Source organism: Bubalus bubalis, chromosome 1, assembly GCF_019923935.1.
Source record: "Bubalus bubalis isolate 160015118507 breed Murrah chromosome 1, NDDB_SH_1, whole genome shotgun sequence".
Lineage (NCBI taxonomy): Eukaryota > Metazoa > Chordata > Mammalia > Artiodactyla > Bovidae > Bubalus > Bubalus bubalis.
This window is the reverse complement of record NC_059157.1, coordinates 167,370,864-167,398,389: the sequence shown is the minus strand read 5'-3', so window position 1 is coordinate 167,398,389 and position 27,526 is coordinate 167,370,864. Positions and strand designations below refer to the sequence as shown.

The window sequence follows — 27,526 nt, the reverse complement described above, 5'->3', positions numbered from 1 at the left end:
TTTCACACACTTTGCCAGACTTGCTCTTGAGGAGTTTGTTAATATGCTAACATAGTAGTATGTATCAGGCAACATTCAACAACTTTCTGTACATGAATTTGGGCTTTCCCTGTGGATCAGCTGGTAAAGAATCTGTCTGCCAATGCAGGCGATACAGGAGACATGGGTTCAATCTCTAGGTCAGGAAGATTCCCTGGAGAAGGATATGGCAATCCACTCCAGTGAAATGTGAGTAGAATTGGTATGTTCATGCAAGCTCCAAGTCCTGGGCTTTAAAAAGGAAGCTGCCTACCCTCTGTTTCCTCTTTCCCTTTCATGGTGAACCAGACTTTACAAGCAAAAATTCCTTGACATACTCTCCCCCACCAGACAGTCCACTTCTGAATCTTTTTTTAAAAAAAAAAAAGATTAAAATGTTGCTAATGTGAAACTAAAGTAGTAAAATTAGTAAATAAAAATTAGGCAATTTTTAAAAATTAGTAAAAGTAAAGTTGAATTCAGAGAGCTACACCATTTTTTTTTCATTCTAAATTGTCCTGCTGCTAAGTCACTTCAGTCATGTCCAACTCTGTGTGACCCCATAGACGGCAGCCCACCAGGCTCCCCCGTCCCTGGGATTCTCCAGGCAAGAACACTGGAGTGGGTTGCCATTTCCTTCTCCAATGCATGAAAGTGAAGAGTGAGAGTGAAGTTGCTCAGTCATGTCCTACTCTTCGCGACCCCATGGACAGCAGCCTATCAGGCTCCTCCACCCCTGGGACTGTCCTAAAGAATTAAATTTTATCATTGCTTTTTGTTACAAAAAAATAACTTTAAAATTAAAACATATCTATCTAGCTACATATATATACATATATACATATACATATACATATTTGGCATTTAATTTTTTATTTCTTTTAGGATCAATGGGTAGAAAAATTTTAATACTGTTAATAATATAATCATAAAGTGGTTCAGTTCACACAATCTGAAGTCTAACAGATGGGTTTCTAATTCCAATTCCAGCTCTATCACTTGACATCTGAGTAACCATAGGAAAGTTAGTAACAAACTCTTTATGCTTCTGTTTCTTTAAGCATAAAATGATGGGGAAAGTAGTGCTTATTTCTCATCAAGATATTGCTACAAAAAATTAAAAATTAAGACCATAATAATCTTTCAAAAAAGTTTAAAAAATTAACATTTTTGTTACTATAGGAAAGGGACCTGAAAAATGAGAGGTAGGACAAAAACTTACTTTTAAATTTACACAAGTCTGTAGTTTTAAATAATTTTATTTTTTAGCCAAATACACATTTTAAGATAAATTTTAAATCAGAATAAATTTGTTTTGACTAAAACCTCATGCCAACTCCCCTCCATGTTTATTTAAAAAACTGAATTAATCTGACTTCACAAAGTATTTATATGAATATATCAAGTTTCTCTTTTTCTTATAAATAAGTACAGCTGATTTCATAAGTATGACCACTTTAGATTTCTGCCTTGTAGGATAACCCTATCTTTTCTATCAGGGGTATTTTCTTCAAGACTACTAGTTGCCAATATAATTTTCTTTTTTAAATACTGAAGATTAGGAAATAATACTAGCTTTATAAGACCAGTTACCAGGGTAACTAAACCCTGAGAGGTAAGGCAAATAAAACAAACCCTCTGAGGCACAGGACCCCATAAATTGTCTGGAGAGATGGATAAAAAGAGCTCATTATGTCAGAGAATCATATGATTGGAGACTTGGACCAAACTGATTCAGATATTTCGCAGGTAGCATCATGTATTCGAACTTTCCTGGTAGCTCAAAGGTACAGAATCTGCCTGCCAATGCAGGAAACAGGGGTTTTATCCCTGGGTTGGCAAGATCCCCTGGAGGAGGCCATGGCAACCCACTTCAGTATTCTTGCCTGGGAAATTCCATGGATGGAGGAGCCTGGCGGGCTACAGTCCATGGAGTTTCAAGAGTTAGACACAACTTAGAAACTAAACAACAACAAAAATCATGTATTCGAAGTAATAAAGGTACAGTTGGCAAATGATTGTTTTGTCTTTGTAACACCAGTGAAGGGCTTAATATCTCCAACTATTAGCAGAAGTCAACAGCTTGAAATGGAGGAGTTGTGGGCTACTTGTACTCTGATAATTTAAAAATTTTGTAAGTAGGCATTACCTTTATAACTAAAAGCAATTACTGTAGATCAAAATGTAAAAGGCAAAAATTCTCTTCACATAATTCAAGTATGGATTTGACTTTGAATAAAAATTTAAGGTTGCTGGAACTTTCTCATTCCATTCTAGTAGCATTGCTATTTCTGTGTTGAAGTACTTTAGAAAAGTTTTTTTGAACCGATTTAAAACTTTTCAAAGGGCAAGAAAGTTTTTCTACTTAAAATGACTTTAGTCACATCAAACCAAAAGGTCAAACTTTTTAAAAAATGCCCACAACAGTCATAAAAATAATGCTCATAGTAATTTGATACATTTAAATGTGAAGAATAAGATAAAACTTTCCACAGTTCACTGTGGTAAATATTCCTGGGTCCTGCAAAAACCATAAGGTTTTCACCTTATGTGGTCATACTGAGTCCTCTACCAGACACGTCAGTGTTCTATCTCAGACAGGTCATTGAAACTTTTACAAGCGTTCCCTGTTTCTGTGGCACCATCAACCATACAGTCACTCAAGCTGAAAATCCTTTATTCAGCCCTGCCTCTTCCCTTTCCATGGCCTCTCTCATCAAATCTTTCTCCAGAACCCATTGATTCCATCTACTTAATCTATTTAGAATTTAAAGCCTCTCCACTCCCACTAGAAGACACTGGACTAGATTAATTCAAAAATCTTATAAGCCTCCCTATCACCCATCCTCTCTAATAAGGACCATCTGATAAACTCTCCTGAAAACCTTTCTGTGCCAGTCCCTTGACTGGATCAGAACTATGGTCTAAAGTAGGACTCAGCAAATATTTACTATCTAGCCTTTTAGAGAAAATTCCTTAGGCTTTGAGGGCAATATGCTCTCTGCTGGATGACTCAACTCTACCATTGTGATACAACGCAGCCATAGGCAATTTGTAAATAATTGAGCACACTTGTGCTACAACAAAAGTACAGAAAAGAGCTTGGGCAGACTACAGCTTACCAAACCCTGGCCTGTAAAATAAAGTCTAAATGAATCAGACTCACATTAATTTTCTATTAAATAGCCTGTTCTGAAGTCACACTGAATTATTTGATCTGTCTTTCATGTCTTTAATCATGATGTTTCATTAGCTTAGCACATCTTTTCCCAATAGGATCCAAACCACTCACCCTCATCCAAATCTCACTTCCTCTACAAACCTCTACGTGAGCAGCATAAATGGAAAAGATCATTTCCATCCTCTTAATCCCCACAACTCTTTTCCTCTCTTTTCCCACAGAATGTTTCATTTTCTACTTGTCATGGACAGGGAAGACTGGCGTGCTGCAGTCCATGGGGGTCGCAAAGAGTTGGACACGACTGAGCAACTGAACTGAACTGAACTTCATGCCAGCAGTGACTATTTATACTAAACTGTCTTGTCTTCCTTCACATTGCCAAATACACCACTTTATTCATCTGTGTATTATTCCCCTAAGTCAGAGAGGAAAACAACAGAAGTGTTTCCTAATCTTATTTATTTGTTCCTCCCCAACCCACACTTTCCTCATCATCACTGATATAAATTTAAGCCAAAAGTTATGATTACCCAAACTATTAGCAGCTGGTTTTTAAAAGCTTAAAGTCTAATGAAGCATGCAAGAAACAATACACCTGATAATTCTCTTTAATCATGTCTTCATCTTAAATACATATCTATATTTTTCACAGATAATTGATGCTAAAAACAATACTATACAACCACTCCCCCCTCATTTTCATAAAGCAGTTGAAAGTATCTACTCAGTTGAACTTGCAGAATAAATTACAAAATAATCACAAGAGAAATGATTAAATTTATCATAGGAATTTTGAAGGAAGGGGAAGGAATAAACTTGGACAAAGTAGGGACTATTTTAAAAACAATTACTGGAAGGATTTTTTTAATGGTATATAATTTCATTTTCTGAATATAATACTCCTACTGAGGCTGGGATGAGGTAGCAGTCAAATGAGGACACTGCCCAGGTGGAGAGTCATTTTCTCCAGACACTTTCCTGAGAGTAGCCAAGTCCTGAGGTAACTCCTAGCAGACAGGGCAGCCAAGGAGACACCGTGGCAAGACCTCAAGCTGCTCAAGCTGCTAGCTAGCTGTGGGACCAGGAGTCATCATCACTTGGTGCCTCTGCATCAGTCTCTTTACTTGTAAAATAAATGCTTAAATGAAAATCTTCCTCTAATTGTAAACGATAGTTAAATTCATCTCTGCAACATTAGAACTTTCAAATCTGATACATATTTAGTGCACAGCAAGTATGGCAAAGAACCTGCCTACCGACACAGGAGACGTGAGACTCGGGTTTGATCCCTGCGTCAGGAAGATCCTCTGAAGGAAGGATGGCGACCTACTCCAGCATTTTTGCCTGGTGAATCCCATGAACAGAGTAGCCTGGCAGGCTACGTTCCATAGGGTCACACAGAATCAGACACAACTGAAGTGACAGCACACACACACATGCACACACAACTAAGTATTCACTGAATCCGTGAAGAAAGCAAGAAGCTTTTTCAATCCCCAGTATTTATTATTATGTACCTATAATATTATTATTATTATGTAGCATTATTATATATTACTACACATTATATACAATATACTATTTACAATAATATATACATATTATTATGTAATATTACATTATTATTATGTAATATTAGTGTTATTATGTAGCTGTGCCAGAAAACATATACAAAGCTATGGATAGAAAAGCCTTTCCAGAGGGCAAGATTTCTGTCCCAGTCAACCCCTGCCCCACCACCAATCCAGCCATGGCAACTAGCACCATATTTTACATAATAACAGATGCTTAATAATACATATTTACTCAAAATAAAACGATTCAAGGAGTAGGTAATCTGGTTTGTAGATAATCTGGTTTGGGGAAAATCTGGTTTATGTCTACACACAAAAAGTAGACAAATTAGTACCATTTATCTAGCTATATACAAACAGCCAATCCTTCTTTTGTATACAGTCTGGTTCTTCCCTACTCCAACATACCCACTAATACACTCAGTAAACACTAATAAGAATATTTGGACAATATTTTTTTAAAGTCATTGATTTCCCATGTAATTCCAAATCATATTTCACATCATGGATGAGGCTAAAGGCAATGCAATATGTTTAAGTGACAGCTAAAGATTTTAACCTTTCCTTCAAAAACAAGGGAAAAAATTAAAAAGCCATGTAGAAACTGAAAACTCTGATGTGTTTGGCTTTCCTTCATACTAATTTAATGAAATATTGTCCATTGCTAATGACTAGGTTCTTTGTGTCTGCAAACCTAAACTGTCCTCATTGCCAAGAAGTCTATCAAATAAATCTGCCATAATTAGTTAAAATTACAGCCATCAATCTTAAAAAGCTTTGCTTTCAGAAAAATTTTACTCTGTCTTCTGTATAAACTATGTGTATTAGTTAGCTGCTCAGTTCAGTTCAGTTCACTCACTCAGTTGTGTCCGACTCTTTGTGATCCCATGAATTGCAGCACGTCAGGCCTCTCTGTCCATCACCAACTCCCGGAGTTCACTCAGACTCACATCCATCGAGTCGGTGATGCCTTCCAGGCATCTCATCCTCTGTCGTCCCCTTCTCCTCCTGCCCCTAATCCCTCCCAGCATCAGAGTCTTTTCCAATGAGTCAACTCTTCACATGAGGTGGCCAAAGTACTGGAGTTTCAGCTTTAGCATCATTGCTTCCAAAGAACTCCCAGGACTGATCTTCTTTAGAATGGACTGCTTGGATCTCCTTGCAGCCCAAGGGACTCTCAAGAGTCTTCTCCAACACCACAGTTCAAAAGCATCAATTCTTCGGCACTCAGCTTTCTTCACAGTCCAACTCTCACATCCATACATGACCACTGGAAAAACCATAGCCTTAGCTAAACGGACCTTTGTCGGCAAAGTAATGTCTCTGATTTTCAATATGCCCTCTAGGGTGGTCGTAACTTTCCTTCCAAGGAGTAAGTGTCTTTTAATTTCATGGCTGCAATCACCATCTGCAGTGATTTTGGAACCCCCAAAAATAAAGTCTGACACTGTTTCCACTGTTTCCCCATCTATTTCCCATGAAGTGATGGGACCAGATGCCATGATCTTCGTTTTTCTGAATGTTGAGCTTTAAGCCAACTTTTTCACTCTCCTCTTTCACTTTCATCAAGAGGCTTTTTAGTTCCTCTTCTCTTTCTGCCATAAGGGTGGTGTCATCTGCATATCTGAGGTTACTGATATTTCTCCCGGCAATCTTGATTCCAGCTTGTGCTTCTTCCAGCCCAGCGTTTCTCATGATGTACTCTGCATAGAAGTTAAATAAGCAGGGTGACAATATAGAGCCTTGATGGACTCCTTTTTATATTTGGAACCAGTCTGTTGTTCCATGTCCGGTTCTAACTGTTGCTTCCTGACCTGCATATAGGTTTCTCAAGAGGCAGGTCAGGGTCTGGTATTCCCATCTCTTGAAGAATTTTCCACAGTTTACTGTGATCCACTCAGTCAAAGGCTTTGGCATAGTCAATAAAGCAGAAATAGATGTTTTTCTGGAACTCTCTTGCTTTTTCCATGATCCAGCAGATGTTGGCAATTTGATCTCTGGTTCCTCTGCCTTTTCTAAAACCAGCTTGAACATCTGGAAGTTCACAGTTCATGTATTGCTGAAGCCTGGCTTGGAGAATTTTGAGCATTACTTTACTAGCGTGTGCATGTCCAACTTTTTGCGACCCCATGGACTGCAGCCCACCAGGATCCTCTGTCCATGGGATTCTCCAGGCAAGAATACTGGAGTGGGTTGCAATTTCCCTCTCCAATAAACTATGTAAGGCAATATAAAATGTAGGTATATTGGTGATGTAGCTTAAATTATGAAAGGTACAACATGGTTATTTCATAGTCTAAAATAAGATAGGATCTGGTCACCAATAGAATTTTAATAAATACAAATTATATTTCTTATAACAATGACAAAATCATAAAAACTATGTTCACAAACAATTAGCAAAATGATGCAATAAAAACATAATCTTTCCCAATTTTCTAAAAGTAAATGATTCTAAAGAGATTATGCCAATGTTTGACCATGAAGATAAATTTTTCTTCTAAATTAGGTCAGTTCAGTTTTGTCTGAAGAACCAGTACAATATGAGATCCTTGAGGGTGGGATCTTTGTGTACCTCTTTTTCTATAGTGTTAAGTTCAGTACCTGGGTCAAAGTTTTTGCTCAAGACGTGTTTTGAATGCCAAGTGAAAAATCTGCTCACTGATGTCACTTTTTCTAATATTTAATTAGAAGCTAAAAGAAACAAACATTGGTCAACACATTAAAGATCAAAAGCAGCAGCAGCATTTTCACAGCTTCTAACCAACAATCAATTTTTAAAATAATTTCTATCTTTGAAATTTAGAAAGTTTGGATGCTTTCCTGCCCTTATAAGTCATTTCATTTCTTCAAATGAAGAAAAAAAATCTTCACAAATAATTTTAAAGAATCCATAATACTTCTGCCTCTTGAAAAATGCTTCTCCATCTTTTAATGCAATTCACTCTTCAGTTCAGTTCAGTTCAGTCGCTCAGTCGTGTCCGGCTCTTTGTGACCCCATAAATCGCAGCACGCCAGGCCTCCCTGTCCATCACCAACTCCCGGAGTTCACTCAGACTCATGTCCATCGAGTCAGTGATGCCATCCAGTCCATCTCATCCTCTGTCGTCCCCTTCTCCTCCTGCCCCCAATCCCTCCCAGCATCAGAGTCTTTTCCAATGAGTCAACTCTTCGCATGAGGTGGCCAATGTTACTGGAGTTTCAGCTTTAGCATCATTTCTTTCAAAGAAATCCCAGGGCTGATCTCCTTCAGAATGGACTGGTTGGATCTCCTTGCAGTCCAAGGGACTCTCAAGAGTCTTCTCCAACACCACAGTTCAAAAGCATCAATTCTTCAGCACTCAGCTTTCTTCACAGTCCAACTTTCACATCCATACATGACCACTGGAAAAACCATAGCCTTGACTAGACGGACCTTTGTTGGCAAAGTAATGTCTCTGCTTTTTAATATGCTATCTAGGTTGGTCATTCTAAATAAATGTGGTTAGGTTATACATCATTTGAATGCACATTTCTAGCTTTAGTTTTTTTGCAAAAGACTTATTACTTGCTTTTTATTTTATATTTACTTTAGACTAGAGAAATGATGTGAGATGAAAAGCAAATTCAAGTAATTTTCTTATTTGAGTTTAAAATGGGTCAAAAAGCATGAAGACAACTCACAACATAAACAATGCATTTGGCCCAGGAACCACTAATGAATGTATAGTGCTGTGGTGGTTCAAGAAGTTTTGCAAAGGAGATGAGAGCTTCGAAGACAAGGAGTTCAGTGTCAGGCCATTGGAAGATGACAACGACCAATTGAGAGAATCATTGAAGCTGATCATCTTAAACTACACAGGAAGTTGCTGAAGAACTCAACATAGACCATTCTATAGTCATTCAGCATTTGAAGCAAACTGGAAAGGTGAAAAGCTCCATAAGCAATTAAGTGGGTGCCTCATAAGCTGACTAAAAGTCAAAAAAAATCAATGTTTTGAAGTGTTGTTTTCTCTTATTCCAACAAACATCAACAAACTATTTCTTGATCAGATTGTGATGTGGGCTGAAATTTATATTTTGTGGTGGCACTGAATGTAAATGTCATTAATCAGATGCGCTTTTTACAGAAAGAATCCCAATATATGAAATATTTAAAAGGCATATTTGGTGGCAGTTATTGGACTCACCAAAATGATTATTTCCTCTCTGAAAATATCTACCCCATGATTTTGGTATATAGCAACTCCTTGGTTCATTGAAGTATTTGCTTAAAGATAGTTAACTTTATGACTTTGAGGTAAGATAAAGGAATTGACTTTGCAATTTATAAGCTCTTGCTAAATAATAGTAGGAGTAAGGTAGACTGAATTTTTAAAAAACTAGAATGGTAGTTGCATGTTACAATATTTGTCCCTAAAATCTCTATGAGCCTACTTCAGAAGAGCTCATCATACTTTGTCCAGTCTGTTAAAGTCATCAAATCCATTATATATACTGATAGTTGTTCAAATCAAGGGGAGATTGCCAATTTCACAAAGCATCTTAATTGCAATAAAACACACACACACACACACAAACACACACACACACTCTGCAGGGTGAAGTAACTTGAAAAAAAAGTTTGTGGTACTTTCTCATATGATGAGCTTCAGTGTTCATTTTGTTTTAAGAATAACCCAAACCCTTGTTAAATATTTATTTACATCTAAATTAAATATGGTAAATCTTAACTTAGTATATTTATGAACACTGTCTCTAATTTTAAATGTTCATCCAAAAGTCAGTTTAGAATACATATTCGCATGGAAGTGATGTTATAAGATTGCTTTCAAAGTAATTCACAAAAGCCTGTCGCAATGAACACTAGGCACCATTTTGAGATATGGGAAATGTTCCAGAATCAAACAGTGACAATAATTCCACAACTCTGTAAATTTAATAAAAAGTATTGAAATTTTCACTTAAAGTGAGCATATGTCAAGGTATATAAATCATATGTCAACAAAGCTATTTTCTTAAAGACTATTTAAACTATTAACTACATAAATCTTGGTATTTTTTTATATAGTAGTGACCTATACTTCCATAAAACTAATTAGTACAGTTAAATTGTCCTTAAAAACTCACATAACAAGTAGTAATTGGTTTGATTTACTAAAATGAGTATATTCTGAACTATAGCCTTAACTGGAGGTAAGGTTAATTAGGAGATTAACAATTCTATTGCAAAAAAAAAAAAATTCTATTGCAAAATGGTTTTCCTTTTTCAAATAATTTAGAATCAAATTAATTTCTCCCTGATCTTGGATTACCCACAATTTCAACTGTACTTATCACTTGTCCACAATCTTTTTTAAAGGGTATTGTCTTTTAAGGAAAAAATAAATAAAAGAAAAGAGCTCTAAAGTGGTACCAGTTGTCCATCCTTCTTATCTTGGTTACTGTCTCATCATCCCTAGGTTTCTCCAGGAAGACAGATATGGTGAGTCATGAAAGAGAAAATGTTACTGCTGCTTCTTTGACTAGAACTTGGGGAGATGGGCATGCATGATTTCAGTTAGCTGGCTCTTTTCACAGAGGCAGTTGTCAAGAAATTTTATCCTCAGTTCACTGATATATCCCAAACATAGTGCCTGGCACATATTGGATCTTTCATTAAAAGGCTATTGTTATCTTTTGGTCATACTGGGTCTTAAAGTATCAACTAAATAAATAAAAGCAACTTCAAGCAGTCGTCAGATATCTCACAGTGTCCCTTGTCTTATCAGAAACCAATTGGCCCCTTACTAAACCAGTTTCTTCCAAGCTTAAATCTTAAATAGGGGGCTCCCTTAAATGGGAGGGGTAGTCTGATAAAGGAGCAAAGGGTGAGGAAAAGGAGCTCGTCCTAAAATGCAGAAAAAGGTTTGGGAATCCAAAACCACTACTGGCTCATATGTGGTAACTTTTACAAGCAGAATTTGCCTCCAAGTCAAAATCAAAACGTACATGTGGCAAATTCAAGCTGACCCAAATGGCTGGTAATTTTAAACCAAACATACTCAATGTTTAATACAAACAGTTAGTATGAACATCCTGCTCCATTTCCCATAATCTATTTTATACATATAATAGATTTTGTAGAAAACTTCTTGATACACAAGCTAACCATCAATCTCATGTTGCAAGAATAAGTAACTATAAGCAGAACTTTATTTTTTCCTGAGAGACAATAGGGAAACTCTAAAGATGTAAATATATGAACCTTTCAAAATTTTAAGTGTTGATGGCACCAGAACTCCAGTATGTCTATTTTCAATTCAAAATTTCTGCCTTTATTTAAAATTTATATAAAAAACACTGTTCTTACTTTCATCTGTAATAATTTGTGGTTTTGGACTTTCAAATTGAGGGAAAGATATAGAAACTTCCCTAACTTAAAGAGGAAAATGCAAGGAGATTTAAAATGATAACCAAAAAATAAAAAAGAATGTAGGGAAAATGGTAGAAAAAAAGGTGTCTACCAATACTGCTTCATGACAACCTGACATTATTAAATATCTGAGAAGAAGATAAGGAAACACAGCAGACACTCCACATTTAGTACAAGAAAAGATATTTACATATTAGAAAGATTTTTCTTTCTTATTAAACATTTTTTTTTTTAATTTTTCACTTATATCTTACATGATATATTTCCTCCTGGACAACCAGAACCCACTGAGTTACTCTTTCAATATAAAGGTTCAATATGATCTTTATTCTATCTCAAATCAGGGTTAAGACATGAGTTTCACAAAAATTTTAGCCTATGCCCTGTCTTCCCATTGGTATTTATGATAACTCATCAAATTTGATCATATTAATTAAATATGTCAGACCATGGTTTTATAATTATGAATAATATCTACTTTTTAAAACAATGATTCATTGTGAATAAAATAATTCAATATATATTCTGCAAGTGTGAATTTCTACTCTTTTAAAATAATTTAGTACCGACTTAGAAAGCCACATGTTCGGGACTTCACTGGCAGTCTGATGGTTAAGACTCCACCGTCCAATACAGGGGACATGGATTAGATCCTTCATCAGAGGACTAAGATCCCACATGCCCCGGGGCAAGTAAGCCCATGCATTGCAAATAAAGAGAAGCCCATGCATTGCAATGAAGAATCTGTGCGCTGACCTAGCACAGCCAAATTTTTTTTTTTTTAATTTTAAATTAAAAAAAAAAAAAAAGTGTCTTCCAAAAGGATGGCACCAATTGACAAAAAAAAAAAAAAAGCCACGGGTTGTTTCTCTTACCATTCAGTAAACAAGACAACCAGATCCTCCTGACTGGCATAATGTTCCATGACTTCTTTCATCAATCTCACTTTTTGGCCCCCTCCGATTGTATTAATTCCATCACCACCTCTCCACTCTTCTCCTTGACCAAGGACCTATAAATCAAATCAACATTTTATCCCCGGGCAAAACTCAGGTTATGAAGTGTCATAAACACTGGAAGTCACCAACAGCTTGTACAATATAACATAGCATCGCTCTTTAAATACTACACTCATGATGCTAGACAGAAAAAAACTTGATGCCTAGATCAGGTCATAATTCTTTAACGTTATCCACCCCATAAAATGTCATTCTCAATTTTAACATTTCAAAAGAAGACACTAATCCAAGGAAGTTGGGGATTGGTGAGGGAAGCCACAGAAAGTATTTCTCACATCTTATTTCTCTTTATTCAGACTGAAATGAAAAGGAAAGAAAATGAAGAAACTTTCCAGATTACTTTTCAATCTGGCAGGAAATCTGTCTGATGAACAAGGGGGAGCCCTGGAAGCTCAGTGAATCCTGGATGGGGCCCTTGATCTGTTTCCCTGCTGAAACCAAACCGGTCATCCCAAGAAACACAGAGGGCATCAGGTCAAATGCCATCTTCCTTACCTTAAGAATCTTAATCTTATGTTTCCGTCAAAAGTTTAATTATTTATCAGTGCAAGAAATCACCTAAGAACAATTACTCAGAGCTAAGCCTACAGTCATCCTGGGTTCTGTTTGCCCAGCCTCAGCAGTTGCCTCCTGAATTGTGTGCCTGCTGATGCACCAGGCTGTGAAGAAGCAGGAAACAAATCTATGAGCCCCTCTGCCACAGACACACCTTGGACCTTAGTTTCATCAAAACAAAGTCTGAAGCTCCTGAAACAAGGATCTGCTAACACAGTGGTCCCCAACCATTTTGGCACCTAAGACCAGTTTCATCGAAAACAATTTTCCCATGGACCGGGGCTGGGGATGGTTTTTATATTGTGATATAGAATAAGATATATAATCTGTATTTACAGCCACTCCCCTCACTAGCATCACTGTCATAGCTCCACCTCAGATCATCAGGTTTTAAATTCTCATAAGAGCATGCAACCAAGATATCTCACATGTTCACAGTTCATGCTCTCCTACAAGAATCTAATGCTGCTGCTGATGACAGGAGGTGGTGCTCAGGTAGTAACGTGAGCGATGAGTGGCTGAAAATATAGATGAAGCTTCCCGCGGTCACCTCCTGCTATGCAGCCAGGTTCCTAACAGGCCATAGACTGGTACCAGTCTGTGGCCTGGGGGTTGGGGTACACTGTACTAAAAGATCTGTGAATTCAGAGGGAATTAAATTAAGAATACAAAAGAAAAATATAAAAGTAGTTTAGAAAATAAATATTATTAATTCTAAATTTACTTACCATTGAGCCAAATACAAGCCTGGCTGGTAGAGCTTGTGGGACTTCCAGCTTCAGATCCCTAGTTAGCACTTTCTCACTACTTATATTGAAGGGAGAAAGAAACACTGGTGTGGGAATTTGGATTCATATTTGGGCTAGTCTATTAGAACATTAGTTCTTGACCTAAAAAGTGGCTTCCTCTGGCCCTAACATTTGTTATACTTCTGTTCCACAACCCCTTTGGACTTCTCCAATACTACAGTAATACTGGACCTAAATATCTGAGCGCCTACTCTGTGTAGTGCTGTGTTGATTAAGCTCTAGTCTTATTTTCTTTCCACTCCATCAGTGTGACAGACTTTAGTATGCATCAGAATCACATAGAGGGTTTCTTAAAACAGATTGCTGGGCCCAACTCCCAGTTTATGATTCAGAAGGTGGGGAGAAGCCTAAGAAACCTCATTGCTATTTCCCAGCTGATGCTGATGTTGGTGGTTTGGGTCCATACTTCAGAATCATATAATGGAAAGACAACAGGAGGATCAAAACCTCCAGAGTCAGACAAAGGGTGCTGGGGTCCAAGATTTGACCCCTTAAAGTTACATGCCCTGGGGCAAGTTTCCTCACTCATAAGCAAAGTAATATCTACCTTACATGGTTTATATAATGAATCAACAGCATGCCATGTATAAAGGTCCTAACAGTGTCTCACACATAAGAAATATTCCACACTCTCCCCATTCTGAACCCTTATGATGTCCTTCATTGGATTTCAGAATTATTTTACCATAATTTTTCTCCATTTCCATGTAGGAAATACTACAGTATTTCCTCTGTATCCTAACAAACTTCTCTAATGTATTTCTCCTTTATCCTATATTAAACACCTAGATCTGTTTCTTTAGCAAAGTCAGCTTCTTTTAACAGTTGTTTTACATTAACATGTGTACCTAGTCTTCTAGCAGTTATGTAGCAAATATTATCTTTATTGTGCATTATATACTAGAACAGCTCACTTTTTCCCTAAGCAAAAAGCAATCTCTCTCTCCTTGCTTTTTTTAAGTTTTATTGTTTTGTTGTGTAAATGTATTAAATTTATTTGTTTGTTTTCCTACCTTGGGATATCTCTCTCTTCTCCTCTATATGTGGAAAAGACTTAGCTGATAGAGCCTCATTTCTATTAAAAAATAAATAACTTTAAAAAAACAAAGCAGGTCTTTCCTAGCTCAGTTTACTAGTCCTACCAAATTTCCCATTTCTTCTGACCATTTATCAATAATATATTCTCCTAGAGATGTTATAAAGCCCTTTTATAATGTTACTAAATTCCTCTAAAACAAACAAAAAACAAGAAAAGTACCTCCCAATAATGGAACAGAAAAAGTATCTGCTTCACAGTAATGTTCCCAATTCTCCTAAATGAAGAAATATACCAAGGTAGATAAACCCACTACAAAAAAAAAAAAAAATCTTCAAAGTGAAAAAAATTACTATCAAATCTTAATTATGTTATACCCATACAAGACTCCTTAAAACAAATATATATATATGTGTGTGTGTGTGTGTGTGTATATATCCTTCGAAATATTCTTCTGTTGTTTTATAGAACATGTTTTTACAAAGCATTAGCAAATACTAGGAAATTATCGTCCGAGTGGCAGAATATTAACAAGGCTGAAACCTATCTTTAAAATAATCTAGTAAGTGTAAACTAACAGCAATTATGTAATCAAATTTCATCTCCCTCCTGTGGATTATAGATCATGTTGCTATTGTTATTGTTTTCACTATGAAAAACGTACTTCAGGCACACAGTCTAAAATCTCCATGAATTAAAAGATATACCATACCTTCACAGTATAATTGAAGTATTTGGCTGATTGCATAAATCGATGGAATCCATCACTTTCTTTTGTTGCTACAGTTATGACTAATAATTTATCTGCAAAGACAGAGGGAATAACATAAGACAGTTTACCAAGAGGCTAACTACTCACACTTTACAGAGATCACTATAGTGATTAGAGACCTCATTAAACCCATGGGAATGTTTTGGTTTGTCAGTCTACATGAGAGTAAACAAAGAGCTGTTGAAAAACTAGGCAATTAAAATTGGCTATATTACTACCAAATGACAGACTGTCAAATAATGAATTATTTTAATGGTAACAAAGTACATTAATATTTAAGATAAAGCATGCCCTCAACGGACGATTTCAGCATTAAGAGAAACACTTCCAAAATTGCACAAGATTTTATCTGTAAAGACCAACTCTCCTACATATTATCTAATCAACCAGCTTCATTGTCACCTATAAATCATTGCTGATGAATACAAACATCAGTTAGGTTCAGAAGGACATTACATTCCTCAAAGCACACATACAAAACAAAAAGATCCAATCATGAGATTAATCCTAACTTTTTCAAATAAATTATGACAAATTGGGAAAAAATACTTAGAAACAGAATCTTAATATTTTTCCTATCAAAGAATGCTTGTAAATGTGAAGTCTATAAAATCCACATTTATATCACCTTCAATGTTTTATTTTTTCATTAAAGAATAAAAAGAACCAAAATCAACACTGCCCTAGTAAATACACAGCTTTGAGTCATCATTTTATAATGGATTATTATCTTCAATCTAACAAAACACCTCTTCTTAATAGAAGAAAACAGATTTAAGGAGTCATCTCAAATTACCTATAGAAGCTATTAAGGAAAAATGCTTATCAGAAAAAGACATGTTGGGCAAATGCAAAAAAGAAACAAACGCATCAGAAACGCCAAAGGTGCTAGAGCATTTTCTTTTTTAAACCTTAGGGTATGAGAGGACCAGTGGACTAAGAAAGCAAAATTAACTGAGAAAGCAAAATGTCTTTTTGACATTCTAAGCACTGAGTTCAGAGAAGGCAATGGCACCCTACTCCAGTACTCTTGCCTGGAAAATCCCATGGACGGAGAAGCCTGGTAGGCTGCAGACCATGGGGTCACTAAGAGTCTGAAATGACTGAGTGACTTCACTTTCACTTTTCATTTTCACGAACTAGAAAAGGAAATGGCAACCCACTCCAGTGTTCTTGCCTGGAAAATCCCAGGGACGGGGGAGCCTGGTAGGCTGCCATCTATGGGGTCACACAGAGTCAGACAGGACTGAAACAACTTAGCAGCAGCAGCAAGCACTGAGTTATGTCATTTGACTCTCAATTACTGTTATCAATAAGAAAAAATTTACAGTGTTAAGTATCTCCTAAACAATAAACAACCATTGAAAATGAAATACATAGCATTAATGTATTATCAATTTAGTTCAGCGCAGTTCAGTCACTCAGTCGTGTCTGACTCTTTGTGACCCCATGGACCTCAGCACACCAGGCCTCCCTGTCCATCACCAACTCCTGGAGTTCACTCAGGCTCACGTCCATCGAGTCAGTGATGCCATCCAGCCATCTCATCCTCTGTCATCCCCTTCTCCTCCTGCCCCCAATCCCTCCCAGCATCAGAGTCTTTTCCAATGAGTCAACTCTTCGCATGAGGTGGCCAAAGTACTGGAGTTTCAGCTTTAGCATCATTCCTTCCAAAGAAATCCCAGGGCTGATCTCCTTCAGAATGGACTGGTTGGATCTCCTTGCAGTCCAAGGGACTCTCAAGAGTCTTCTCCAACACCATACTTCAAAAGCATCAATTCTTTGGCGCTCAGCTTTCTTCACAGTCCAACTCTCACATACATACATGACCACAGGAAAAACTATAGCCTTGACTAGACGGACCTTTGTTGGCAAAGTAATGTCTCTGCTTTTCAATATGGTATCTAGGTTGGTCATAACTTTCCTTCCAAGGAGTAAGCATCTTTTAATTTCATGGCTGCAGTCACCATCTGCAGTGATTTTCGAGCCCCAATAAATAAAGTCGGACACTGTTTCCACTGTTTCCCCATCTATTTCCCATGAAGTGATGGGACCAGATGCCATGATCTTCGTTTTCTGAATCTTGAGCTTTAAGCCAACTTTTTCACTATCTTCTCTCATCAAGAGGCTTTTTAGTTCCTCTTCACTTTCTGCCATAAGGGTGGTGTCATCTGCATATCTAAGGTTATTAATATTTCTCCTGGCAATCTTGATTCCAGCTAACAATCTATTAAAAACTATTTCATAAGATCCAAGGTAATCATTAAATTTTGAAAATAAACAAAATATAAATAAGTGTAACACACATAAAGAAATCAATTCAAGCAAGTCAATCAACAAAAAGGAAAACATTACCATGAAGATAAATATTAACATTTTTATATATTTTTCTAGAAATGTGTATTTCTCACATAACTTCCACCATTATGAGAAACAGATATTCAAGCAAAAATAAAAGTCATTTTCAATAAAGCTGTCAGCACTTTTCTAATAAATTAAAATCACTTTTCCAATAAATTATTCTTTTTTAAAAAACAAAATTTCATTTGTAAAGTTTCAAACAGGGCTTAATCAATTAAGAAAATGACATATTATCATTCACAATAAATTCTGAATAAAAGAATACTAGATTCTCTTTCATAAGAGTAAAGGAAATACTTTTTAAGTACTTTTCACTGTCATAAAATGACTATATTTAAAGACAGCTTTCTTTACTAGCTTTTTCTACATAAATCAGAGTATTAGCTATAGGTTTACAGATTTTGCCTAGATGGATTTTTATACTTAAATTTTCAGCACAAAATTAACAGCAAGGATTTCACCATCCTCAATAGGAAAGTAATGTTGGCCAGACCCTCAGACAGACAGAAATATTACCTCATCTAATGACTCAGAAGGCAAAACTAAAAATATGCAGCCTGACTGTGTCTGGCAATCCTTTGCCAAATAAGGACTCCTGTTGTTTCACTATTACTGCTAATTATAAAAAAGTAAAACCAAGTAATAAGTAATTTCATCAAAGAAAGGTCTATTCAATAACATTACATACATATGTTTGTTTCTTCTTACCTGCTATTAGTATCATAACTGTGAGGAAAATAAATCTTACTCAACTAGGAAGTAAAAGAAGAAAGGGCTGACATGTACCACTCACAAGTTCTTGCCAGCCAGTAGTTCAACAGTTCAACTTGCCCACTGTCTTATGACATATTCTTGTTAAAAACTTTAACCTACATTTAACACATAATTCAGATTCCAATAAAATTCATACCACAAGTTTACCAGAAGTATTAGGACAGAAGATCAACTGATCTCCAGAATCAATGTCAAAAGAGAAAAAGAGGAGAGGGAAACTAGCATACTATATCCCACCAGAATTAAGAGACAATGCAACCAAACATACATCACTGCCTTTATTAGGGTCCTGATGTGAAAAGTCGACTGCCAATAAGGTATCTGTGAGAAAAGTAGGGCAATTTGAACACTAACTTATATTTGTTAATATTAAGAAACTATTACTCATTTTTAGCATGCTAATAATGGTGCTGATATTTTTTAAAGGGTCCTTATAATTTAGTACTCTTGCCTGGAAAATCCCATGGACGGAGGAGCCTGGTAGGCTGCAGTTCATGAAGTCACTAAGAGTCGGACACGACTAAGCAACTTCACTTTCATTTTTTACTTTCATGCATTGGAGAAGGAAATGGCAACCCACTCCAGTGTTCTTGCCTGGAGAATCCCAGGGACGGGGGAGCCTGGTGGGAGGCCATCTATGGGTTCGCACAGAGTCGACACGACTGAGCGACTTCACTTTTCACTTTATAATTTAGAGACAAATACTCAAGTATTTACCCAATGAAAGGATATAGTGTTTGTGATCTGTTTTAAAATTCTTAGGGGTAGATAGGAGGCAATGGAGGAGGAAGATAAAAAATTAAACAAGATTGCCCACATATGATAATGGTTAAAACTGAATTCCATTTACATATGTTTGGAAATTCCTACAATTAAAAAGCATAATCTATAATATTACAATCTGAAAAATATTCAATATAAAACTTGTTTTAACAGTCTGAAAAGGAAAAATGGAATAGAAGAAATTTTCTAAACAAAGAATATTATAATTTAAACAACTTATAATTAGTACCTTACCCAATCCACCCACAACAACCAAAACGATCAAGTGAGATGTTGAGAAAATGAGCTTGAAAAATGGGCACCCATCAGCTACTAACAAAACCAGTCTAAGAATGTGATAAAGATAAGCCCAACTCTGGCCAAATATAACCTCTAGAGCCACGGTCTGACTCTGTCAGAAAGTGGAGTAATGCAGTTACCATGAGCAAGAAACATGTAATGCATCAATAGAGTGTGGTTGATGAGAACCATTTATCAAATGAAAATCACATCAGAGCCAAAAAAAAAAAAAATCCTTCTATAATCATATGTACAAAGTCCACCAAAATGCCTAGCACTATAGTAAGGTTTAATAAATATTTTAGTGGCTTAATAGTTAGCTCTCTAGAAAAATTTAGATGAATAACATAACCTCTCCAAAAATCAAGGCAATTTATTTAGAAAGGCAAAAACAAACAAACAAACAAAAACCACACTATGTTCTCTCTTAATGAATTTACAACTCTCAGAGAAAAACGCATTGTTAGAGTCATGTTTTTTCTCTAGATGTTGACTTAATAACAGAATTTATCAATTTTTAGTGCTGACCTAAATTTTCTTTCCAAAAACAAATCATAGCTTTAAAATAGGAAGTTTTTGGCTAATATGTCCTGTCTCCAAATGATTCTTCGATCAGCCCATAAATCCAGCTGAAATTCATTGTCTTAATGACAGGCAGCACATTCAGTAACTCAGCACCAGCCCAGCTACCTTTGATCTTACTCAGAGGGATAAATTTCCTATCCTTCCAAGAAACTTTCTCACACTCAGTCTTAATTTTAAATTTGCAAAAATTAAAAAAAAAAAAAAAAAATTCTACCCAAGAAGGAGCTGTGAGTACATTGCCCTTACTCTGCTATAACTCATTTTATGAAAGAAGTATCTTTCATCTATAAAACTCAGTGGTGCTCAACTTTCTATTCAAGGAACACATTTTCTAGGAATGGTTACCATAAGAGCCAGCAAACTTTCACTGTAAAAGTTCAAATAGTAAATATTTTAGGCTTTGTAGTCTATATTCAATATGTCACGATTCTCTTTTTTTTTCCTTTCTTCTTTAAAACATTTCTAAAATTTAAAAAAAAATTTTCTAGGTTTTCTGGCTGGCTGAATAGAAACAGTTATGGGCCAGATTTGGCCTAAACATTATAGTTTGCCACTGTGGCTGGCCGTATGGATCTGACAACAAACTATATGGGTTCCAGTCTCAGACCTACCACTTACTACTTGTTTGAAATTGGTCAATTACTTAAACTCTGTGTCTCATGTTTCTCACTTATAATATATATGTAATAATAGTACCTGATAGGCTTGCTGTGATGGTTAATGAGTTAATATATATAAAGTGGATGATACTACATATGTGTTAGACAGTATCTTACTTTTTCTCCTCAAAAGATAAATATGTAAGGGAGGTTGTAGTTGAAATGCAAATCTCAGCAAGTTATATAACTCAATCTCCATCTCTATCAGTTATTTATTCAAGAACTGTCTTTTTTATTATTAATTAATTTTTATTGAAGTACAGTTACTTAAAATGTTGTATTACTTTCTAAAGTACAGCAAAGTGAATCAGATATATGCATAGATATATCCTCTCTTTTTTAAGTCACCACAGAGCACTGAGTAGAGTTCCCTGAACTGTAGAGTAGATTCTCATTTGTTGTTGTTCAGTGGCTCAGGCCTGTCAGATTCTTTGAGCCCCATGGACTGTAGAACGCCAGGCTTCCCTTTTCTTCATCATCTCCCGGCGTTTGCTCAAACTCTTGTCCGTCTTCATTCAGTCAATGATGCCATTCAACCATCTTGTCCTCTGTTGTCCCCTTCTCCTGCCTTCAATCTTTTCCTGCATCAGGGTCTTTTCTAATGAGTCAGCTCTTCATAACAGCTGGCTAAAATATTGGAGCTTCAGCTTCAGCAGCAGTCCTTCAAATGAATATTCAGGGTTCATTTCCTTTAGGATTAACTGGTTTGAGCTCCTTGCTGTTCAAGGAACTCTCAAAAGTCTTCTTCAATACCACAGTTCAAAAGCTTCAATTCTTTAGCACACAGCCTTCTTTATGGTCCAACTCTCACATCCATATATGACTAGTGGAAAAACCATTGCTTTGACTATATGGACATAGGTCAGCAAACTAGTGTTTCTGCTTTTTAATATGCTGTCTAGGTTGGTTATAACTTTTCTTCCAGGCAGGGAGTGTCTTTTACTTTCAAGGCTGCAGTTACCGTCTGCAGTGATTTTGGAGCCCAAGAAAATAGTCTGTCACTACTTCCATTGTTTCCCCATCTATTTGCCATGAAGTGATGGGACTGGATGCCATGATCTTAGCTTTTGGAATGTTGAGTTTTAAGCCAGCTTTTTCACTCTACTTTTGCACCTTCATCAAGAAGGAATTTAGTTCCTCTTCATTTCTGCCATAAGGGTGATATCATCTGTATATCTGAGGTTATTGATATTTCTCCCTGCAATCATGATTCCAGGTTGTGCTTTATCCAGCCTAGCATTTTGCATGATGTACTCTGCATATAAGTTAAACAAACAGCTTGACAATATACAACCTTGACATACTTCTTTTCCAATTTTGAACCAGTCCATTGTTCCATGTCTGGTTCTAACTATTGCTTCTTGACCTCAGGTAAGGTGGTCTGGTGTTCTCATCTCTGTAAGAATTTTCCACAGTTTGTTGTGATCCACATATTCAAAGGCTTTAGCGTAGTCAGTGAAGCAGAAGTAGATGTTTTCTGGAATTCTTTTGCATTTTCTATGATTCAACAGATGTTGGCAATTTGGTCTCTGGTTCCTCTGCCTTTTCCAAATCCAGATTGTACATCTGGAAGTTCTCAGTTCACGTGCTGTTGAAGCCTAGCTTGAAGGGTTTTGAGCATTACCTTGCTAGCACATGAAACGAGTGCAATTGTGCAGCAGTTTGAGCATTCTTTGGCATTGCCCTTCATTGTGACTGGAATGAAACTGACCTTTTCCAGTCCTGTGGACACTGCTGAGTTTTTCAAATTTGTTGGCATATTGAGTGTAGCACTTTCACAGCATCATCTTTTAGGATTTGAAATAGCTCAGCTAGAATTCCTTCACCTCTACTAGATTATCATCAGTTACCTATTTTTATATATAATCATGTATATATGTCAATCCCAATCTCTCAATTCATCCCACCCCTCTCTTTCCCCCTTCTTGTCCATAGGTTTGTTTTCCATGTCTGTGTCTCTACTTCTATTTAGCAAATAAGTTCATCTATACCATTTTTCTAGATTCCACATATACAATATTTGTTTTCCTCTTTCTGACTTATTTCACTATGTATGACAGTCTCTAGGTCCACCCACATCCCTACAAATGTCTTTCAACTTTCAAGATTTCATCATACTGGTATAGCACTGTCCCTTTATCCATGGTTTCTGTCACCCATGGGTCAATCATGGTTTGAAAATATTAAATGGAAAATTCTCAAAATAAATAATTCATAAGTTGTTAAACTGTACACCATTCTGAGTAGAATTGACTAAAAAATCAGTTACAACCTGAAAGCAGAGAATTTGGTGGGAATGTTAAGGACTCCAGGCCTGGGAGACTGTAGCCCTGAGAGTATGCTCCAAGGAGGCAGGGTGGGGAATCAGGCTATATACAAGTTTTCAGCAAAAGAGATAGACAGTCTGAACATCAAAGATTACTGTTAAATAAGGAAAACCAGATATCGGGCTAAGGTATCTAGCATTTCTCTGTGTATGAAAGAGGCAATCCTCTGGGCTCACTGAATTCATTCCTTTCCTATGTACCTCAGCGATCTAGGGCCAAATCTTGTTTCTTGATTATTTACGTCCTTGATTCCTTGTTCACCTTAAGGGGTGGCAGATATGATGGATGGCAGCTTCTTGCATCACCTCCCTCCAGCTTCTCATCAATCACCATGGGGGGGTGACAGCATCTGCAGGATCACAGGCATTGTGTTCCCTTTTGGGAGCTCTCATTCACATTTGGAGGGCTGCAATTGCTGATAGCTGTGACATTTCTTGCTCATCAATATGGCAGAAAATATTTCACTTCACAGTACCGTGGTAAAATCTCCTGCCCTCCTGCTCTCTCCCACCCATGACCTGAATCATTGCCCTGTCCAGTGTACTCATCAGTTAGTCACTTAGTAATTGTCTCAGCTATCAGATGCACTGTCACAGCATCGCAGTGCTTGTCTTCAGGTCACCCTGACTTGACTTGGCCATAAGTCACCCTTATGGCCCCAAAGCACAAGACTAGTAATGCTGGCAATTCAAATACACCAAAGACAGCCATAAAGTGCTTCCTTTAAATGAAAAGGTGAAAGTTCTGACTTAATAAGGAAAAAAAAACCTGAGGTTTCTAAGATCTACACTAAGAACAAATCCTCTATCTGTGAAATTTTGAAGAAAGAAAAAGAAATGCATGCTAGATTAACTTTCTCACTTCAAACTGTAAAAGACACAGCCACAATGCATGATAAGTCCTTATTAATATAGAAAAGGCATTAAGTTTATAAATATTTTGAAAGATCACATTCACATAACCTTTATTATATTGTTATAACTATTCTATTATTATTGTTAATCTCTTACTGTACCTAATCTATAAATTAAACTTCATCATAGGTATGTAATATGTATAGGAAAAAAACAGTACATATAGGGTTTGGGACTATCCACAGTTTCAGGCATCCACTAGGGTTCTTGGAATGTACCCCTTACTGATAAGGGCTGGGGGTGGATAGCAACTGTAATGGGGAAAAAAATCTATGTAAAAACAGTTCAAGTGGAAGCGGTTTATTAAAGTAATATAGAAACTGTACATACACCTTCTCAAGTCTTTTCATTTCTCTCCGTCTCCAAGCAAGTTTACTCAAGTTATGACTAGTCCTTTTCCACAACACCCTCCTAAACCCCACTACCCCCACTCCAATCATATCTCTACAAGGCAGATTTACCTTTTCAAAACCCTTAGATATCTAACCACGTCACCCCATTGCTAAACATCCTTAAATTACTTTCCATTGCTCTTAGAATGGTGACCAAGCTCCATTACCTCAAAGTTCTTGACTACCCCTGTCCTCTCTGATCTTATTCTCCATTATGTTCTCTCTCCTCCAACTGCAGGCCTTTTTTCTGTTCTCCAACAATGGCCTGCTCCCTCCCACCCTGAAGATAATTGTGGATGCAAAGCCTTTACCTAATTTCTCCTCTGATCTCTTGAAGTAGCCACTGCCTATTCAACTCATTGAGATTCTTATATCTATGCCATTTTCTCAGGGGAAACTTCTCTGACCTACTCAAGCAGGTCAATGCCCATTATACATTCCCACTGCATTCTCTACCTCTCTTTTGGAGCACTTTATGACAAACTATAATTTTATATTAATTTGTACAGTTATGATTTGAGATTAGAGTCTCTTTCCCCAACTAGACTGTAAATTCCAAAAAGGCAGAATGTTTTTTGCTCAGCCCGATACCTCCAGGGCCTATCATACTGTTTAGCATGCAGTCGATTCTTAACAAATATTTTGTTGAATGAACAGATTCAGGAACAATGGATGTTATGTTTTATCTGTGCATGTGTGCATGTTAAGTCCCTTCAGTCATGTCTGACTGTTTTCAACCCTATGGAGTGTAGCCTGCCAGGCTCCTCTGTCCATGGAACTCTTTAGGCAAGAATACTGGAGTGGTTTGCCATTTCCTTCTCCAGGGGGATCTTCCCGACCCAGGGATTGAACCTGGGTCTACCACACTGCAAGCAGATTGTTTGGATGTACAAAATAATTTGTTCCTGGCAAAATCCCTGTGTAGTTTGTATTATCATATCCAATCCACAGATGAAAAAACTAAGGTTAAATAGTTTAACTTAGCCAAAGTCACCCAAGTTACCAGCATAGCAGAAAGTAGAATTTCAGTTATTTCTCACAGTCCATTTCTTTCCAGGGTTTCATGGGCCTCACTTGGTGGTGAGAGGTCAAGAGACTGGAAGCAAAATTTGTTTTATTACATGTACAGAAGATATAACACAGCAAGCCTAAGACTTCAATCTTACTTTGCTGTGTTGATCCCCAACTAGCATCTGGAAAGCTGACTTTGGAGATGATTTCCATCATTCCCAGATAACAACAGCTCATTGTATCTGAATTGTACAAACAAGGTATCTATGCTGAACACCAGCTTTCCTTCTAGGAGTTGGGAATTTTGATACAGAAGTTGCCTCTGTGACCAGCCCTGAATAAAAACCTAAGTCTCTAACATGTCTCTAACTAAGTCTCTAACAAGTCTCTGAGTAAGTCTCTAATAAGCGGTTCCGATAAATAACTTTCCACATGTGTGGTCACTAGTTGCTGGTGACTCCCCTGAGAAAAGACTCTTGGAAGCTGTGTTTGGTTTCCCTGGACTTTGCCTATGTGCCTTTTCCCTTTGCTGACTTGGCTTGGTATTCTTTCAATGTAAACAGTCATAGCTATCAATATGACGATATGCTGAATCATGAGTCCTCCTACTGAATTGGGGAGCCTGGGAATTGTCTTGGGGAGAGCTTACCCATTATGCTTCTAGCTACAGGCAGCAAGTCTTCATCTAAAAGAGGCACTATGGGCCTAACTGATTATATATCTGATACCTGACTATTAGATTCTGGGTTCAGAGGCCAGGCTAGAGAGATACAGAAAAGACTCCAAATAGACTCCATAAAGGAAATATTTAATAGATAAGACAATCACACCCTGCTTCTCTACTGGTTGAGAATCATTTCCTTTTTTTTAAGTGAAGGATAATTGTTTTACAGAATTTTGTTTTCTGTCAAACATCAACATAGGTATACATATGAGAATCATTTAATTTTAACATAAACTGTGATCCCAGAGTTTACTCTAGCAAAATCCACTTTTTTTATAGGGAAGGAAACCAAGACCTGAAGAGAAAATCAGACTTGTCCAAGAACCTGCAACTGGTGGTAATCAGCCTAGGACTGGAATTGATGATTCTTAATTACTAAAAAAAAAAAGTGGCTTTTCTAGGTCTCATTACACAATTTTGTTGCTTTTTTTAAGCACTGAGTCACTTAAACACTGTGACAAACTGAAGTCATGGAGTCTAGGTGGCAAGAAAACACATTTTATTTTGTAGAATTGTTGAAAGAAATTCAAGAGACCAAAATTCCTCAAAAGCAATTCACACCACAATTTCAATGAGGAAAAAAACCTAAAAAGGATATGTCAAAGAGACATCAGAGGATTCCTTAGTATTTTTGTAGGAAAAAGGGGAGAGAGGAAAGGCTTGAAGCAAAAAATAACTTTCAAGCATTAATGCTACATAGGGAGCATCTTCACACGTTAGTATTTAGATGGATGCCTAAGTTCCACAGCCCCCTCTGGACAATGTTCTCAGTCACTAAGTCATGCCCAGCTCTTTTCAGCCCCATGGACTGCAGACTGCCAGGCTCCTCTTTCCATGGAATATTCCAGGCAAGAATACTAGAGCAGGTTGCCACTTCCTACTCTAGGGGATCTCCCCGACCCAGGGATTGAACCCGCATCTCCCGCATCTCATGCCTTGGCAGGCAGATTCTTTACCATTGAGCCACATATGAAGCCCTACTCTGGACAACACACAGACATAAGGCAAATGAAATGAGCTGGGGGGTGGTGGGGGAAGGGTAGCATGTGGGATAACCAACCATCCCAGTCTGCTCAGGACTAAAAAGGTTCCCAGAACACAGGGCTTTCCGTTTTAACACCTGAAAAGTCCAGGATGAGTTGGTCACCCTAGCAGTATGAGTAGTGGGACTACAGAGGGTAAGTATTGCTAGTTATGTGTAACAGACTGGATGACAAATGGTCCACGAGAACATTAAGTTAGGATAAACTCTTCTGGAATCAGAAGATCAACACCATATATCGAGTGAAACAGGACCAGATTAAGACTTCCAGAGGCCCTGGTCACCAGAAGGTCAAAGTGCACTAAGACAATCTCCAC

General features: G+C 37.0%; 1 protein-coding gene across 2 annotated transcripts in view; it reads right to left on the bottom strand.

Annotated features, from left to right (window-relative positions):
* Nucleotides 1–27,526, bottom strand: part of PLOD2 (procollagen-lysine,2-oxoglutarate 5-dioxygenase 2) — a 116,946-nt gene that overhangs the window by 47,544 nt on the left and 41,876 nt on the right. For both annotated transcript variants that reach the window (XM_025290398.3, XM_025290400.3), the window contains exons 2-3: nt 15,299–15,390; nt 12,043–12,179 (exon numbers count right to left, since the gene is read on the bottom strand). In XM_025290398.3, coding sequence (XP_025146183.1) covers nt 12,043–12,179; nt 15,299–15,390 — 229 coding nt within the window. The remainder of the gene's footprint in view (nt 1–12,042; nt 12,180–15,298; nt 15,391–27,526) is intronic.